Raw genomic sequence first — 17989 nt, 5'->3', positions numbered from 1 at the left:
TTATGCCTGCCAGTGTCTCCTCAGTCCCCCTGGAGGGTTTGGATGATCCTCTGAGGGATAGGGTGGGATTGCTGGGGCTGTGCAGAGCCAGGAGGTGGACCACATCCACCAGGAGATAATCCTAGTGAGTCCCTTCTGGCTCCGGATCAGTGTGTCACTAACTGTGCTGTAACACCCTGTAATGCTGTAAAGCACTGAGATGAAACTCTTGAAAAGTGACATAAAAAAACCCCTATGGTATTAAAAACCCCACGTGGTGTTAAACCAGCAAAAGCTGCAAAAATACTTTCACCTTCATCTTTTATCTGGTAAATTCACCTTCGTGTTCTTGGGGCTGGGAGGGAGAGGGAAGGCAGCCAAGCAGCCTCTGGGTTGTGTCTTATCATGAGTGTCAAAGCTGATGGAAACAGATGAGAACTCCAAGATAGGTCAGGCCTAGTCCAGGCCTGGACAGGGTTTGGAGCAACCTGGGATAGTGGAAGGTGTCCCTGCCCATGGCAGGGGGTAAAATGGGATGAGCTTTAATGTCCCTTCCAACCCAAACCATCCTGGGATTCCCCGGGACGAGCCGAGCAGGTGGGATGTCTCCTGCCTCCAGACTCCAAGTGTTGTGGTTTGAAGCACAGAGTAAGTCGGTGTTTTGGTTAAACCGGAGGTGTGTGCTTTAAATCCTGGCAGTCGGCTCTGTGTGGGTGTCCAGGGTTAATCCCTGCACATCCTTCGAGGGTGATGGTGCCTCACTGTGCCTTACGGTGCTGTTTGTGACAGAAAACAGCCGTGACGGAGGAGAAAAGGTGTTTGTGCCTCTCCTCGCTGGACGCGTTTTATGCAGAACTCCAAGGGCCGAGGGAAAACGCCAGCTCGGCGATGCTCTGCTGCCCTCGAGCGGGCGCGTTAAAAACATCTCGCTCCCCTCTCCCCACCTGCGCTGAACTGCCGCCTTAAAACTCAAAAAAAGCCCTTTGTAATCAGGTTTTTAAGCGGTTTCCACAGCCTATGGAGGGCGAGGGGACACAGTCAGAGCTCCCCCTGAGGAGCGGAGGGCGGGGCTCTCACCGGGGGCGGGGCCTCATCGAGGGCGGGGGTTCATTGAGGGCGTGGCCTTCACCCCCAGGTGAGCACTCGGGGCGTGTCCTTCGCCTCACGGGCGAGGAGGCCTCACCTGAGGGCGGAGAGGGCGGGGCTTCACCGCAAGGTCAGCGGCATGGGGGCGTGGCCTCTTAGGGGGCGTGGTCTCAGCCCAATACGTGGGCGTGGCTTTTTCCCCGATAGGAGGCAGCGCGGGGGCGGGGTCTCAGACGGGGGGCGTGGCCTGCCAGTCACGGGGGTGTGGCCAAAGCTCAGGGGCGTGGTCTTCTCATCGAGGGGGCGCGGTCTCAGTAGGGGACGTGGTCTCGTTACGTGAGGGGGCGTGTCCTGTGTGCCGTCGGGCGCGCGCGCGGCCCCGCGTGCGCGTCACTTCCCGTGCGGGCGGAGTTGTGGCCGCGGACGGTCCGGTCCGGTCGGGGCGGCGGCGGCGGGAGCGGGAACGCGAGCGGCGGGACGGGACGATGAGCGACAGCGGGGAGCAGAACTACGGCGAGCGGGTAATACGCGGAGCCCGAGCGCGCTGCGCGGCCGGGCCCCATCCCTTCCCTTTTAACCCCTTTCCTCCAGGCGGCATGGCCGCCCCCGCGTCCCCCCCTCCCCGTGTCCCCCGTATCCCGCTGGCGGGCGGGCGAGGCGGCGGCAGTGCTGGGGGGGCCGCTCCCCGCGCGCCCCGCGTGAGGCGCCCGGCGCCATCTTGGGCCGGGACCGCGCGCCCGGGAGGGACAAAATGGCGGCCCCGGGCCCTGAGGGGCCCCTCGCCTTCCGTCCCGCCCCTGAGCAGCGGCAATCCTGCGCTCCTCTCTCCGGAGTCGCCTTCCAGCCCGCTCTTGGAGCTGCTTTCTGAGTTATCTACCTTTTGCTGCCTGTCGCCTGTAACAACAGCTCTGCTCCTGCCTCACATCCGGGTGGCTCGGGCTCTTATTTAAACGTAATAGTCGAAGGCAACCCCCTCGCTTTGTGAAACCTGCAGCAGATATTCTTTCAAACCGCACAGTTACTCTTAAGATCTCACTGTCTGGATGGGTTTTGTACTAATACCGAAGTAGACGAGTTGCTAAGCCTCACATTTGTGATGCACATTTGCAGTACGGATGACCTCTTTAACAGTTAGTTGCTTTTTATTTAGTGGATCAGCCTTGTTTTCCTTTGAATTGGGGTCAGTACTTTGTTTTGGGGGTTTTTTCAGCATATTTCTAACTTCTTAACTCGCTGCAGCATCGGAGGGAGCTGTGGAGGTGATGAGTTAAATTCTAAACTGGAGGCGACAAAAAATATTCAAGAATGTAGTAATCCTGAGCACTTAGGATTCCTTAGAATATGGCTTTTTCATACTAATTCACTATAATAAGGTGTGATACAGGAGTGTTTCTACTTCAAGGCAGGTGAGGTTGGAAAAATTTGGTCTCCAGGAAGTTAAAAATGGGAATGAATGGTGAAAGACAGGGATTGGGGAACAGAGTTGTGCTACCCCCAGTGTTCTCCTTCCTTGGTGTGTTCGTGTCACTGGTGTGTTTTTAGTGAGAGAGGAGTATTTGCCCAAGGTGGGTATTTGGGTGTCAGGGTTTTTTAAATTTTTTTTTTTTTAATTGTTGTGCAAGTCGGACTGGAAACCAGTTTAATTTTAAAAAAGTTTGCCAGGATAACCTGCACTGTGTTTTTGGTCAGAATGAGTGGAAATGTTAAAACTTAGCAAAATGTAGCAAAGTCTTTGTGAAACATCATCGTGCAGGGTTTTGGGGCAGGAACTGCTGTCTTGCTGCTTTTCTTTATTTTTATTTAAAACAAAAATACATAAACCCTGTGCAGGCAATTTTTGCCGAGGCTTAAAATGAGTTTTGTCTGAAGTTTTGTGATTTTTAAATAGATGAATTGTATGCAGTGGACATGTTTGTAAAGCTAAAACCAACGAGCTCCAGGCCTGCTGTTCCAGACTGGAGCAGGGATTGGCTTTCCTAATGCTATTGCCACTGTTATTTAGGAAATTTTTTGCATATTTAAGGCTTTTATTTTACTGAGTCAGTGGCTTTTCTACTTTTCTCCTCTGCAGAGTAGAGTCAGTGTTTGGGTAAATAATCTGGGATGGGACTTTACAAGTATCTGTAAAGCTGTTTCAGGCCAGGAATTGTGCTCCTGAAAATGTGTTCCTGCTCTCTCTCTTGCAGTAGTATTCCTGCAATCAGTCAGATCTGGGGATTCAATCAGATGGATCTTTTTTTATCCCATTTCCAGCTGCATTGGTTTGCAGGCCTGACTGAATTGAGTCCTTGTGGGGATGAAGGAGAAATTCCACGTGCTTTTGCCGCTAAGGGGATTTGGTATTTCAGCAGCAACACAAACTTAAATTGGCTTCTGTGTCAGTTTTAAAAAGAAAAACATGAAAGAAGGAAAAAAGACCCCACTTGAAATCTCTTTTACAGCTATGCTCCATAGTGGGAAACTTTTTGATTGAAGAAAGTAAATTATTAAATGCCACCAATACTTCAAATACTGGAATGTGCTTCAAATACTGTCACTGAGCTGCAATGCCAGGGTTTTCCAAGTTTGTTTTGTTTTTAATTGAAATTGTTCTCACAGAGTTTCATGGGATTCAGGCTTGGAGGGGTTGGGAAAAGTCAAGTTAAATGGAAACATAGAGTCTCATCTTATGAATTAGTTAATTCTGATAGTGATGGGTTGATTTGTGATCAGAAACTTCAGTAGGAGTCAGGGCTTTATTTGTATGTATTTTTTTTTTTGTCAGAGTGACTTGCATGGTGTAAATGCTCGATTTACAGATAACTTAAAAGGTATTTAAATCATATATTTTAAAAAACGGTGACTTTTATTACTAAATTGTGGAAGAGAGAGGTCTGGGGAGGCAGTTTGAGAAAGTTAGAGACAAGCTGATAGCTCCGTGCCTCCAAAAGGATGGATCATTCCCTGTGTTCCTCCTTCAACAGCTGGCACTTGATCTGACCTCTTGGGGGGCTGGTTCAGTACCCAAAGCTGTCAGAAAATCATTTGGGGTTTGCTGCTGGGTTAATTCCCTGCCAGCCTGGGGCACTGAAGGAGCCCCCAGGGTCAGCACAGGTGGTGGGAGGAAGCTCTACCCTGATTTTGCAAGAGAGGCAAAAGCTGTTGTTTTTTTGTTGGCTCAGTTGCTAAATTCCATAGTGGAGAGGTTGAGGAATGTGAAGTCAGCACAGACACACCTTGGAGAAATGGGCTGCAGATCTGATGTGACATGTGAGGCTGCACCTTTAGGAAAGTGGAAATACATAAGTTTATAGGAATCTTTGATTATAAAAGCCCTAATACTTTTATTTCTCTATCTTATATTATTGACTGAAATCTTTACCTTGCATCCCTGTGAGGAGAAACTGGATCTGAGAAGTGCAAAGAACTCATGGCCATCACAGGCCTTCCAGCTGCTTCTGCCCATGGAAACCTTTCCTACCTCCTGCCCCCCAAATTATCCTGCTCCTGGAGCACTGTAACATTCTTTATGAATGTCCTTAGAGCTGCTCAAAATACCATCCCTGCAGTATCACACTTTGGTTTTAATGTGCCTAAAGTCTGGAAAGAATCACTTGGAAACCACAAGCCTGGACTTCAGGGCTTCCACCTGAATTCCAGTAATGCCTGAGGAAGGGGAAGAACTGTTGGTAAAGATCAAGGGATTTGGTGGGATTTTAAATTCACACTGGACAGACTTGAGGTTAGGAAAAAAAAAAAAAGATCATTTAGTAGTGGCACCAGTCTCAATCTGCTGACCAGCAGTGCTGGAATATAGGCAGCATAAAGAAGGATCTTTCTTCCCTCTTTCAGATGGCATCACAGGAGACAATTTGGCATTTTTAAATAACTTAAAGTTCACAGAGGGAAAGAGCAAAAAGTAGGAAAAGAAAATATAAAGGACAACAAAACCAGATAGGAGAAACTCCAATTTTAGTGAGCTGTGGGAGTGACTGGTGTGAACCCTCAGGGGTAACGGGGTGTAAACTAAGTTTGGAGTGCTGCACACTCCTGGTTCATGGAATTTTGGGTAGGGAGGATTTCCTGGGGTTTGGAGGTGGGAAGGGTGATGACTTGGGAAATTTTGGGGGGGTTTTACTGGTCCTAGTGATGTCCGGAGCAGGTGAGGTGCAACGAATTCCTTCGAGGCTGGAATAAAGAAGTGGCATAATCCTGTAAAATGTGGTGGATTGGGGATAGTCTAGAAACCAAATGTGGATGTTTAAAAACTGGGAAATGCTGTGAAGTGCAAAGGAGCTGGATGAAAATAAGCCAGCAGTTCAGTTTTCTGATTTGAGAGATAGTTGTCCTAAGGATTTTTCTTCCCAAGTTTCTGCTGCCCTGTCCAGATACCACATCGATGTTAACATAATACAGCAAATATTGCCTGAAAAACCTACCAAATAAATGAAGATTCACCAATTCTCTCCTGATTCTTCAAAGCTTTTGACTTCTAAAAGTTCTGCAAAGGGTTTGGGGTGTATTTGTGGGCAAACTGCTCCCTGCTTCCCTCTCATCCTGCATTTCTCCTGTCCTTTCCAGCCTCAGTGCCCCTGTATTTGGACATGGGTCCTTCTGTCTTGCCCAGATTACCTTTTGTGAATTGAAGTATTTTTCCTCACAGGAAGAACTGCTTAGTTTTGGGGTTTAACCCTTTTGAATCTCGCTTTGTCTAACTTTTTAGGAGTTATGGCTTCTTGTGGCTAAATTAATACATTAACTCAGAACTCATCTCTGTGGACTGTTTCCTTTTGAAGGTGGTAATGAATTCAGGTTAAATCTACAAATTGTAACTTTAATTACTTCTCAGTGTTTGCCTTGCCCTTTGCAGGTCAGTATATGGGGCAGCTGTAGTTTAGAACAAAACCTTAAAAATTTCAACAAAGAGTATGGCCTTGACAACTTTAGGTAATTTCTGTTGCTCTTTAAATTAATTGAAAATCTACTTTATCCTCTAAGTCACTCCCCCCCCTCCCCCCATATTGTATGGTTGGGAATTGTAAAGAGCTAAAATTTGGGTTAAGTTGTATGGAAGTGGTTTAAGCCTGATTAATTTTGAGTTAGCAAATGAATTTTTGAATGCTCAGTCCAGGATTGCTGTTAAATTAGTGTTCAAGTTTGAGATGTTGCACAGCTAAAACAAGGGATTTTTAACAAAAATCTGATACTGTGGTGTCATTAATGATCGTTCTTCATCACAATTTACTCTAAATGTAGAATTATTTTTTAGGAAGAAGTAGAATTTTTGCAGAATTTTAAATTTTCTCCAATACCTTGAAATTAAGAATGCCTCCTAGTGTGCTCAAGTGCTCAAGGCATGTGACTGAAGCTAAGCATTACACTGATCTAAAGATAAAAATATATAAGTTGAAACTGCTAATTAGGTTATCTCAGTACCAAAGAAGATTACCAGTAGATAACAGAGCAGGTGGGGTGTGGTTCCAGAGCACTGTTGGAGTGTGGGGTGTTTTTGGGTGGTGGAAAACACTGATTCCCTTGGAAGCACAAACCCCGGGTGTGTGACCCCCGGGTGTGTGACCCCCGGGTGTGTGACCCCCGGGTGTGTGACCCCCGGGTGTGTGACCCCCTGGTGTGTGACCCCGAGTGTGTGACCCCGTGTGTGTGACCCCCCGGGTGTGTGACCCCGGGTGTGTGACCCCCCGGGTGTGTGACCCCCCGGGTGTGTGACCCCCCGGGTGTGTAACCCTCGGGTGTGTGACCCCCCCGGGTGTGTGACCCCCCGGGTGTGTGACCCCCAGGTGTGTAACTCTCGAGTGTGTGCCCCCCCGGGTGTATAACCCCCCGGGTGTGTGACCCCCCCAGTGTGTGACCCCCCGGGTGTGTAACCCTCAGGTGTGTGACCCCCGGGTGTGTAACCCCGCTGTGCAGGCAGCTGGGGGTGTGTGTGCTCACAAACCTTCCCCTCAGCTGCAGGATGGCCCCGAGTTCAGGCAGTTGTAGCTCACTGAAGGCCCAACCACGCTGTGCTTTCTGCTGTGCTTTCTGCATTCCAAACCACGGGCAGTGGCTGCAGCAGGACCTTCCTGCACTCACTTCTTGTGGAGTTTGTCTCAGTATGTGGCTGATAGTGCAAACTGTTTTGAGTTTCCTGGTGCTGCAATTCCTTAGGAGGTACTCAGCTGATCCAGTTGCACTTGCTATATTAAATACAGGCATAAATAGCAAATTCAGTTGCTTAGTGTTAAGTTAAACTGAGTTGACTGAACCTGTTGATAAAATCGTAGGGCTTTGGTAGATTCAATCCTTAAATTGCATTTATAGTAAAAGTCCACAGCACATTTTTTTTTTTCTAGTTTCAGTTTTGGCACTAGATTTTATCCTGGAGTTCTTAAATATTCTTCATCCTGTTCTTTTTCTATTAAGGTTAATGTTGAAGAAGGAAAATGCGGAAGTCGCCATTTGACAAGTTTTATAAATGAGAATTATTTGAAGCTCAGGAATAAGTGAAGCTGAAATTTGAAAAAAAAGAAAGTGAATGCATGCTAATTATCAGACCAGAAGTCCCACTTGTAGAATATTGAGCAATTTGTGTGAAGTGGGGAAGATGAAAGAAGTCAGAATTTGAAACGGAAGAATGAAGAAAAGGAATAAAAATGAAGTTAAGATAAGAAGTAATCTGGAATCTGAAAGCACTACGCTAAGTAATTACTAGTCTGTTTATGTGTCCCTGTATATTTTGCTAAACATGCATGCATTATCTGTTTAATAGCAAAAGTACATGCAGGGTAAAGAAGTGTCTACCAGGGAAAAAAAAAAAAAAACCTCCTTAACAATCTAGGCAGTGCTAATCCAACTGCCCGGACACGTAGCAATGAATATTTCCATTGATTTCACTGGAGCTTGTTTGCAGCCCATAGGTAAACGAGGAATTGTGTCCAAATTAGGCTTTCAATATCTGCGTGCAGGAATCCCGCTCTGCTTCCAGAAGCGGAAGTGCTCATGGGTCTGGCAAGTCGGGGAGACACACCCCTGCAAGATCTCGCTCTAAGGAGGATTCCAGGCGCTCCAGGTCAAAATCTAGATCCAGGTCTGAATCCAGGTGAGTTGGCTTCTTTTACCTCTTCCTCCTCTTCACAACTCAGGTGGTTATGTCCGAGGGGACGCCCAACTCAGCCGGTTCTGCTCCCACAGTTACCAGGGATCTGTGGCCGTGGAATGCGGAGGGGCATCAGTGGTCTCAGGGTTGGTATTTTTGCAGCTTTTTCCAAGAGTCAGCTACACAGGAGGTAGTCAGCTCTGTAGGTTTGTATCCCTTCTGACCCACTTTGGAAGGGCCTCTTGGAATATTGAGTTGTTTCTGAGCAGGGAGCAGTAGGAACTTTTTAGAATTGCCCAGTTTAGGTCACATTACATTTTCTCATGGTGTTCCTGGAGTGGGTAATGAAAAGCAGTTGCAGAGATAAGTCTGACCTTTTAAGTACTTTAATTTAACTTGAAAATTAACAGGCTAGGGAGCTTTAACTATTAGACAGCTTTCCAAGCTCCCAAAAAGAGTTGCAGAGAAAGTAACCTGCTCATTGTATTTGTTACGTGGCAGCACAAACACACCCTGTGAACGTACCTTTTGCACTGTATCACCTCTCCTTACACTCACTGGGGTGCAGAGTTCCTCCTAAAAGAGCTGATGGTTGAGTGCTGACTGCAGAAATGAAGGTGTTGATGGTTTTTTTACTCATTTGTAGGCATTCAGGTTAAATAAAGTGGGGTTTAGCAGAGGGGGTTCCACTTGAGCTGTTCACAACTTACTTTTTTTATGTGAACAAGCAGGGAATTGCCAAAGCCTGGGGGAAGGATGGTGACACTGGGAGATTTTGTGCTATTAGCAATCACTAATACTGTGTTAGATCTTGCAAGATCAAAGTGAAAGGCTTTTGTGAGAAGGAAAATGGCTGGGAGGTTTTGCCAGCAGAAGAACGAGGTTTATTGTCCAATTCAGGCACAGTCACAAATGTGAAATCATGCACTTGGCAGTCCCTGGAGTGCAGGAACAAATGTGTCAAATTAAATTAATAAACACTTGGTGGAGTAGCACCGTTGGAGAGGAGGGAATTGGAGGGACTTCTGGAAGTGCCAGCAGTGAGAGAGGGATAGGGCAGGTCAGGAAGGGTCTAGTCCCAGATCCTGCCCAAGGCAGAGTCAGCTCTGGGCTCAGACTGTGCTCTCAGGCCTTTGTCCAGCTGGGGTTTGAAAACCTCGGGGGGTGGAGGCTGCAAAACACGCCTGGGGAACCTTCTGATTTTAAAATAAAGTCAGGATTCCACCCAGAATGTCCTTCTGCCCCTTAATCCGTGACCCCAGGGATTCCACACCCATGTTTCCCACTTGCAGAATAACCATCATACTGAGTAAGAGTGCAGTCACAAATTGTATAAAATTCTGGAGAAGCAAATACAAGATCTAGAATTCACAAGAGACCTTGCAAATCATTTACTTTTACAAGAAATCAGTCTTTAATACCCTGGCAACTGACTTCATAATTTCTGATGACCAAAAGTAGCAGTTTATGACTACTATGGCTTCCTGAGCATTTAACAGCTGTCTTGAAGATGCCTATGGCTGGAAATACTGGAATTGTAGAGCAGGGTTAGTGTTCTTCAGCAGGTTTGGGTGGAATTGTGTCAAGGCACATATTTAGAAACATTGTATTTTAATCTCGCTTCAGTGCTGTCACACCTTGGGATGTGGTCAGGGGCACATCATTTAAATCTGGCTCTCCCCAGAGAAATAACCCTGTGAGAACTTTCATATTTCTTGGTAGTTTCTGTTGCAAATGTATTTTTGAGTTACCAGCTTGGTAAATTAAACTTTGATTTGGGAACCAACCTGTGTCCTGGTGATTTTATCAGTTGGGGTGTGGATCTATCTGATTTAAAAATCTGCTTTTATTGAAGTGTGCAGCTTGTTATCTTTGGCTGGACCGTTCTGGTACCTGGAATATCAACTCTGTGTTTGCCTTAATTATTTTTTTTCCTATATCTGGCTGAAACGTGGCTGTGTGCATGTGTGCAACTTCATTTATTATTATTACTATTCCAGTCTTTTTTTTTTTTTTACTGTCTTCCTAGCTTCAGGGAAGTTCTCTTTTTTTTTTTTTGGTAAAGTTTCTGTTGCCAAAAATAATATTTTCGTTCTAAATACATAGTTAGAAGTGCTGTAATGGGATATGCTGCAGTAATTTCTCCTGGGCATGGATATATATTTCAAGTTGAGTTTATCTGGCTCACTGCTGGTGAGGTTGGAGGTGTTTTTTCAGGAGATCTGTCCTGCAGTTTGGCTGTCTGGTGACAAGTGGGGAGAAATCCTGGCTGTGAAGAAGCTGTTAAATGCTCAGGAGTAGAAACCAGTTCAGGTTCTAGAGCTTCATTCGCGCCAGTGTGGTGGTGCTGTGGAACTGGAGGAAGGACATCTAAGACACAAGAGCCTAAAAATCAACAATTTTTGACTTAGATCCATTGACTGTTAAACTGTTAACTGCACTTCTTAGCCTTGCAGGGATTTTTCTTGGGAGTGGTGTGGAATGCAGGTTATTCAGTGCAGCCATCACAGGGCAAGGGCAGGCAGAGTATCCCAGTGGAAGTGCCTGCCCAGCTTTTCCCCTAGGATGGGCTGTTTTGGGAGGGCTGAGGGTCTGGGAGAAGGAATGGAAGTGTTCCAGAATCTCATGTCCACAGAGCTTATGCTGTCAGAAAACATTCCTGGGGAGGGGAAAAAATCAGTGAGCAGTTGCACCTTTGTCTAAAGACACTTGGATTGTGAACGTGTCAACATTGATGAACAACTAGTGTTAAATAACTGCTGAAATACCAGCAGGTAAAGGAGCTACTGCAGCTTAATTCCTGCAGATTGTGTTGAGCTCTGTTTCAGGGCTGTTTGCCAGACTTTAAAGGTGTATTTATTTTTCAGTGCCCCCTCTGCAGTGGTGCAGGCTTAATGTTAAACCATACTCCTGTTCCCTTTATCTGATAAGTTTTAAAAGACAGCCACCCCACCTGTTTTTAACTAAACTCTGAATATTCTATGCAATACTGTGTCAAACCAAGAGAGCCTTGTTAAAGGAAGTTAAAAGCTGAGTAAAATCAAAGAGAGGCTCCTGCAGGAATCTTAACAGTGAATATTTAACAGTCCTTGTGAGTAGTGACTAAATTGATTATAAGTGAAGCGTGTGGGGCTGCAGGACTTTGGAAAATGAGCTGCTTGTGACTCTGATGTATTTTTGGAGGGTTAAAACCCCCAAACCAAGCCAGCACTGTACCTTTGTCCCCTCAGATCTAGATCGAGGAGGAGTTCCCGCAGACACTACACGCGGTCCCGCTCCCGGTCCCGCTCCCACAGGAGATCCAGGAGCAGGTCGTACAGTCGGGACTATCGGCGCCGGCACAGCCACAGCCACTCCCCCATGTCGACTCGGAGGCGTCACATCGGAAACAGGGTATGTGTGCTCAGGAGTGACTCCCAGTGCTGGGCACAGCCTGCAGTCCCCCAGCCTGCTGGTTTGTGCTGTACCCCAAGAACACAAAGGGTTTCTGTGAAAGGAGGCTTGTGTCCCTCTGGCTTTGATGTGACGGTGTCTCCATTAGCCCAGCCCAGATCTCAGCCCCGTCTTTGTTTTATCTTGAAACCCTGACAGTCACAACCTGCACTGCAAATACAACCTCTTTCATTCTGATCTCTCTCTGTCCCTCCCTTTAGGCAAATCCTGACCCAAACTGTTGTCTCGGGGTGTTTGGGCTGAGCCTCTACACCACAGAAAGAGATCTGAGAGAAGTGTTCTCCAAGTACGGGCCCATTGCCGATGTTTCCATCGTGTACGATCAGCAGTCCCGGCGGTCCAGGGGATTCGCCTTCGTGTACTTCGAGAACGTGGAGGATGCCAAGGAAGTAGGTTGGGGGCTGGGGAATGTTTGTGGGCTCTCACTTGCACAGGTGTTTATTCTGTCACCTGGGCAAGCTCAGGGCCTGAAAAATGCTTGGCATCTCAGAATCATGGAATTTGGGCTTGTGAGTGCTACAGAATGAACAGGGAATTCTGTACTCACCCAGTGTAGAATCCTACACTGGTGCCAGCCTTGCAGAGCTGTGTGCTTATGGGCTGGAACTAGGCTTATATTCTGCATAAATCCCACTCCTGAAACTCTCCAGTGTCTTCTGTTCCACATCTGGCATGAAGGCTTCCACGTGGATGCTTTGGATGTGGGTCCTGCTACTTGGCAGAAAAAAACCCAAACCACAATTGTTTTGAGTTCTTCAATTCAGATTTACTTATGACTCTGATATCATTATGTTCATGGTTATGGTTATTTTTAGGGGTGTATTGGAGGAGAGAAAACACTTAAATCAACATAACAGTGCTCTTTGTTAACTGCTGAATTATTTGCTGCTTCTTGTGTACTGGAGTAGTTGCATCTCCCTACATCAGCATGTTCAAAGATTCCTCTTAATCTTATTAAGAGGCACTGCAACACTTGTTAAATTATGTTCCTTTCAGGCTTTTAATGGCTTATAAATTACATTTTCAGTGGTTACTGATGTTTAAGTCCAGATGGTCTTATGGCTTATGTTCAGTGTTATACAGAAAGTGTGAGTCAGACCTGGCTCCAAACTGAGTCTTTTTAGGACTTACTTTAACACTTAGAGCAATGGTTAGAAATCTGTGTTGGTACCAAAGTTCATGGCCACAGCTGATGGTATTTTGTCATTCCTTAGGCAAAGGAACGTGCCAATGGAATGGAGCTGGATGGAAGAAGGATCCGGGTAGACTTCTCCATAACAAAAAGACCTCACACGCCTACCCCTGGAATCTACATGGGAAGACCCACTTAGTAAGTGACCTGTGTGGGGATTTTTTTTTTGCAAACCAGGATTAATTGCCTTGTGTTTTATAGGAATTGTTCTGTTTCCCCTTTAAGACACCTGGTTCTGAGTGGTTTTTTTTTTTGGTTTATCAGCCTTTTGCCTCAGCCATCACTACTGCATCTCTTTCCAGCTCTTTAGATTCAAAAAACCTACAGTACATGTTTTTTTTTTTTAATTTCTAAATTATTTTAAGCTTTGTAAGCTCAGGTTTTCAAGAGTGAATGAGCAAATGCTGGTGGAGCAGCTGTGTGGCTCCATTAATATTTGGGATTAGCAGTTCGCCCTGTCCACACAGTACACTTTTGACTTCCAGTTTCCAAAAGTGTAAATTGTTTTCCCAAGTCATTCCCCAGTTGATTTCCCAAGACTTTCGGCTCACTGGTGGTTATGCTGATGTAGTGTTGAGACTGCAGGTTATTTTTGTAATCAGAAAGTTCATTCAAAAGGAGTTTGCTCAGAGTTCAGAGTGAATGAAGAGCAGTCACAGAATGGAATTCCTCCTGTGCCTGTGATACCAAAAGGTTAAGAGGTTGCAGGCCAGAGAGGAAAGGACCTGGCTGAAAGTTCAAGCGTTTAAAAAGCAATTGTTTAAGTAGTTCTGTTCCTACCTACATTGGTCTTTTCAGCTGTGAGGGTGGGAGGTAATAACATAACCCAGTTTAAATAATATGAACTTAGCTGACTGCAAACCATGTGAATGTTTAATATCTGATAAAATACAACCCTCTCTCCCTCCTCAGTGGCAGCTCCCGACGACGAGATTACTATGACAGAGGGTACGACCGAGGGTACGACGACAGGGACTATTACAGCAGGTCATACAGGTGAGGGGCTCTGGGGGATTTCACTGCTTTGGAAACTTCTGCTTTCTCAGCTACCTGCACAGGCATCAGGCAGTTCATCCTACATAAGTATGACAGAAGAGTTTTGCACTCACTGTCAAACCTTCCTGTGAAATCGTCACCAAAATGACAAATCATGTTGGTCACACTGAGAAATACTTTGTGGTGTTTAACTCGTGCTGTGATTTAGTCCATAATGTCTTCTGGGTCTGCATTAAGTGTGTTTTCTGTACTCTGATTTTAGAAGAATCTTTGGTTGGTTCATCTGTTAGCACTGAGATGGTGCAGATCTGATATTTGAGTTGGGATTACAGTGCCAGCTTAGATATTGAGCACAGTGTAGTACACAAAAAGAAATTGCAGTGCTCCCCAGTATCTCCCACTGATAATTATGGTACCTCAAATGTTGCCAAAAATAAGGAGTTGGGGATTGTAACAGACCTGTTCTCTACTGGACATTTGCATTTAAAAAGCTTTTTTAACATACCTCTTCAGGTTGGATATGTGTGTAAACAAGTTTGGGGTGTAATTGGTGCTAGTGATGGAGAAGTTTGTCCTCTGCATTTTCCAGAATGTTCCCTGTGGAATCCTCACAATTTCTGGGACACTCTTAAGCTGGACACAAATTCAAGAGTTTATTTTTTCTGCCTGCAATCAGCAAGCATTCCTGTAATTGCAGAATTGTGTAGTAGTGCTTCCCAGTGGTTTGCAAAGCTTTAATGCCTCTGCAATAGGTGGATTTATGATTGTTCCCTGATGGCAGCCATGTATTCATGGAAATAGCTGGATTCTTTGCCACCATTGGTGTGTAGCTTTCAGATGTGGTAGAAGGCTCTTGGATCAATCATCTAGTTTGTTTTGGAGCATGAGGTGCAGGAGCTTGCTTGGGATAGTTAAAACTTCACGTCACTTAATGTGCTAAAAGTAATTAACCAAAGTACTGGAGCAGCTCACGAGGGTCTTGGGACACAGGAAGGATGTACAACATAGTCTGGTGCTACACAGGCTCTTAAATGGTGCTTCCAACTTGCTTCTCCCACTTCCCTTGGTTTTGTATGGCATTCTGATGTTAATATCAGAATAAAGACACCTAAGGACAGCAAAAGATGTGGCTCTGCAGTGGTTGGTGAGAGTTTTGCACCATCTGTCTTGCACTTCTTCCGAGCTCAGATTTCCTCATTGTCTCAGGAAGGGTCAGTTGGGGTGTGCTGGTTGTCCTTGAGATCTGTTGCTTGTGTGCTCTTCAGGTGTCATTTATTCCTTGGTTAGATGTGGCAGGAGCCCAGATGTTCAGTGCTGAAGGGGTTCCTTTTCATTCCTCACCAGTGGTCAGGTGTTTGTGAGGTGTCACCAGAAGCTGTCACCGGGTCAGAAGCTGCAGCCCAGGACAGTGACCTGCTCTGTGGAAGGTGTCCCTGCCCATGGCAGGGGGTGCAACAAAGTGGCCTTCAAGGTCCCTTCCAGCCCAAACCATTCCATGATTCCAGGAATATGGAGCCACAAACACCTCATGTGTGGCTGCTTTAAAAATATAAGGATCTGCTATTTTCTCTTCCTGGTTGTGTGAGGGAGAGAGAAATGTTAGGGTGTCGTGAGTGCTTCCCTGAGGAAGGGAGGCTTGGAATTGTTGAAGATGCAGTGAAGCATAGCATACCCCACCCTAAAAATTCAATTAGTAACAATCCTTTGCCTTCCCTGCCCTCTATGAAAATAAAGCCTTAAGGGAAATACAGTGTCAGATGAGAATTGTCCTGTTAAAACTTTAACTTCTCCTCATTTCCATGGGAGGCTTAATTTTACCTGGAAAAGTATCTGAAAGCTAAAGACTAACCTTAAAACCAGTCACCAAACCACAACTGGAGAACACTTTAAACTTGATTTAGTCTCCTTCTGGTAACACTTTGCTGATCTAAGTCTGAGGAGGTACCAGTCCAACCACTTAATATTAAATGCAATAATAAGTTTTTTCTGTTCTATACAAGGAGAAATTGTACCTCAGCTCTTGTTTAAATGTGACTGAAGTGTGAAAATATTGGAGTGTGGGGTTTTTTCCTGCCTCCACCTTGGAATCAACATTTGTCCTCAGGGTAGTGAGTTGATCTTGCTACTTTAAAACAAATTATTAACTCAGAGGGCCTGCCTTAAATGGGTAAAAATGAACATAGCGAAGTAATTCAGCATCATCTGGTGTAGGAACCAATGTTTTCTTGTCTTGACATCATTTTCTTACCCTTGATGATGTTTTTTGCTTGTACAATGAACTTCTTGTTTATTTTTTAAATTCTTAAAAGTCATTCTGCTTTTGTTTTCACAGAGGAGGAGGCGGCGGTGGAGGAGGAGGCTGGAGAGCTGTTCAGGACAGGGATCAGTTTTACAGGTATTTACTGGATTAGTGGAACTGGGCAAGGAAACACAAAACTTGGGAGTGCCTGGATTGGAGGGGTTTGGGGTGGGTTGGCTGTAGCAGCGACTGCAAGTCAAATAAATCTTCATCTTGGACAAATAATTCAGATTAAAAGCTAAGGTGGATTTATTTGTCTTGCCCTTCTTGTTTAGGATGCTCCTGACTTGAAACTAAAGTGGCATGTGGGCAAATTGTGAGTGCAAGAGGTTGTATTTGTTGTAAGAGTCAAAAATAATATTAGACCCGGTATTAGAAAATTCACATCTTCACTGTGTTACCCACTGGAAATGTTGATCAGCTCTTCCTGTGCTCATTAGTTTTCCCAAGTGCATTCCCAAGCCCAGGGTGGGGTTAGAGGTATCCACATAAAGCTGGGTTTAACAAAGGGATTGTTTGTGTCCCCCCTGTCCCAGGAGGAGGTCACCATCCCCATACTACAGCCGAGGGGGCTACAGATCCCGGTCCAGATCCCGATCCTACTCACCTCGTAAGTACTCCTGGAATCCTGCAGTGGGTTGGGTTGGAAGGGACCCTAAAGCTCATCTTGTTCCCCCTGCCATGGGCAGGGACACCCTCCATAGACTCCAAGCCCTGTCCAAACTGGCTTGGCCTAATCTCAGAGTTCACATCTCAAAAGCAAATTTCCCCTTTCCCTGAAGGTCTTTTGAGCTTTTGTGTCCATAAGGATTGACTTCAGCGTGGTTTCTTTATTGAACCACAGTTTCTTTTGAAGGAACTGAGCAACAGGCAACCTTGAGCACAGAGCAGATATTTAGTTTGGAGAAAATAAACAAGATAACAGTACTTGTTTTGAAGCTGAGGTCCTGTTCCTTCCTCCAGAACTCTCTTAAAGCAGGAGTTTGGTTACCTCCAGGACATGAGGCTCTGGAATTTGATGCAGGTTTGAAGGGGGGCAGTGAGCTTTAGTTCCAAATCTCTCAATCCTTGAAGTCTGACAGTGTGTTTCACTGTGTTTGTTTTCTCTTCCAGGTCGCTATTAAAGCATGACATGGAATTTCTAGCTACAGCCTTTGAGTTGAAATTGCAAGTTTGTGGACAATATTTTTTTATTGTCTCCTCTGTTTAACCAAGTGACAGTGCCTAGTGAATTAGGTGACTTTGACACCTTTTATGAGGACGACTTCTGTGGTGTTCAGTGCTGTTTTCATCCTGCGTATTTGTGTAGTTGGTGCTTTGTTTTCACTTGTGTTTTGAAAGGAGTATGTTTTGCATGTATTTTTTTAGTCTCCATTTTGACTCCTGAAGGGTTTCTATTGTAAAGACAAAAACTGTGCAGTTAGTTTTTTCTACTGATTCCAAGTTACTCCCAAGATCCAAACCTGTGTAAAATGCTTTCCGAAAGTGACAAATAAAACAAAAACAAGTTGTTTTTTTTTCTTTTCCTACTTATTTTTGCCAAGAAAACAAAATCCTTCAGGTAATCCCAGGGCAGGTGCTGTCCATTCCTTTCAGGATCAGCCACTCCTTTGGTGTCCCACAAAAAAACCTGTACTTAAAGTGCTTCTCAAGTCCATTTCTCACTTCTAAAATCAGCCCTGAATCCCTCACTTGGGAATCTATGCAGTGGGATCTGTGAGCTAATTACTTTTTAATCTTGTGTTGGAGGAGCTTTCCACACTGGTTCATCGTGAGAATGTGGGGTTATTGTCTAGAAATAATGCTATAGTCATTCCTGGACTCAAAAATGATGCTCCCTGTGGATGTAGGGTAGAAAATCCTTTTCCTGTTTGCTCTCATGAGGAGTTTGATAAATCACGTGGAGCAG

The 17989-nt window shown here is 45.3% G+C and overlaps 1 protein-coding gene across 5 annotated transcripts; it reads left to right on the top strand.

Annotated features, from left to right (window-relative positions):
• The first annotated feature begins 1408 nt into the window (after nt 1–1408).
• On the top strand, nt 1409–17592 carry TRA2B (transformer 2 beta homolog). Of its 5 annotated transcripts, XM_064666633.1 has the most exons (10): nt 1470–1586; nt 7468–7745; nt 8010–8143; nt 11371–11533; nt 11794–11982; nt 12808–12923; nt 13698–13781; nt 16114–16176; nt 16617–16690; nt 17194–17592. In XM_064666633.1, the coding sequence occupies exons 4-10, from the start codon at nt 11501–11503 to the stop codon at nt 17202–17204; spliced, it is 570 nt and encodes a 189-aa protein (XP_064522703.1). In that variant the 5' UTR covers nt 1470–1586; nt 7468–7745; nt 8010–8143; nt 11371–11500; the 3' UTR covers nt 17205–17592. The 5 variants fall into 5 exon arrangements, with proteins under 5 accessions (XP_064522700.1, XP_064522704.1, XP_064522703.1 ...); XM_064666630.1 differs by lacking the exon at nt 7468–7745 and having other exon boundaries at nt 1409–1586; XM_064666631.1 differs by having other exon boundaries at nt 7468–8143.
• The last annotated feature ends 397 nt before the right edge of the window (nt 17593–17989 follow it).

Source organism: Pseudopipra pipra, chromosome 10 (assembly GCF_036250125.1).
Source record: "Pseudopipra pipra isolate bDixPip1 chromosome 10, bDixPip1.hap1, whole genome shotgun sequence".
NCBI classification, from domain to species: domain Eukaryota; kingdom Metazoa; phylum Chordata; class Aves; order Passeriformes; family Pipridae; genus Pseudopipra; species Pseudopipra pipra.
Note: the sequence above shows the minus strand (reverse complement) of the source record. Positions and strands in the feature narration are given on the sequence as shown.

Excerpts from the sequence above, each read along its gene's own strand:
- TRA2B (XM_064666630.1), top strand. The coding sequence starts at position 1,551 with ATGAGCGACAGCGGGGAGCAGAACTACGGCGAGCGG. Across the intron at positions 1,587-8,009 it reads AGCAGAACTACGGCGAGCGG|GAATCCCGCTCTGCTTCCAG; the intron begins GTAATACGCGGA and ends ATCTGCGTGCAG. Across the intron at positions 13,782-16,113 it reads TATTACAGCAGGTCATACAG|AGGAGGAGGCGGCGGTGGAG; the intron begins GTGAGGGGCTCT and ends TTGTTTTCACAG.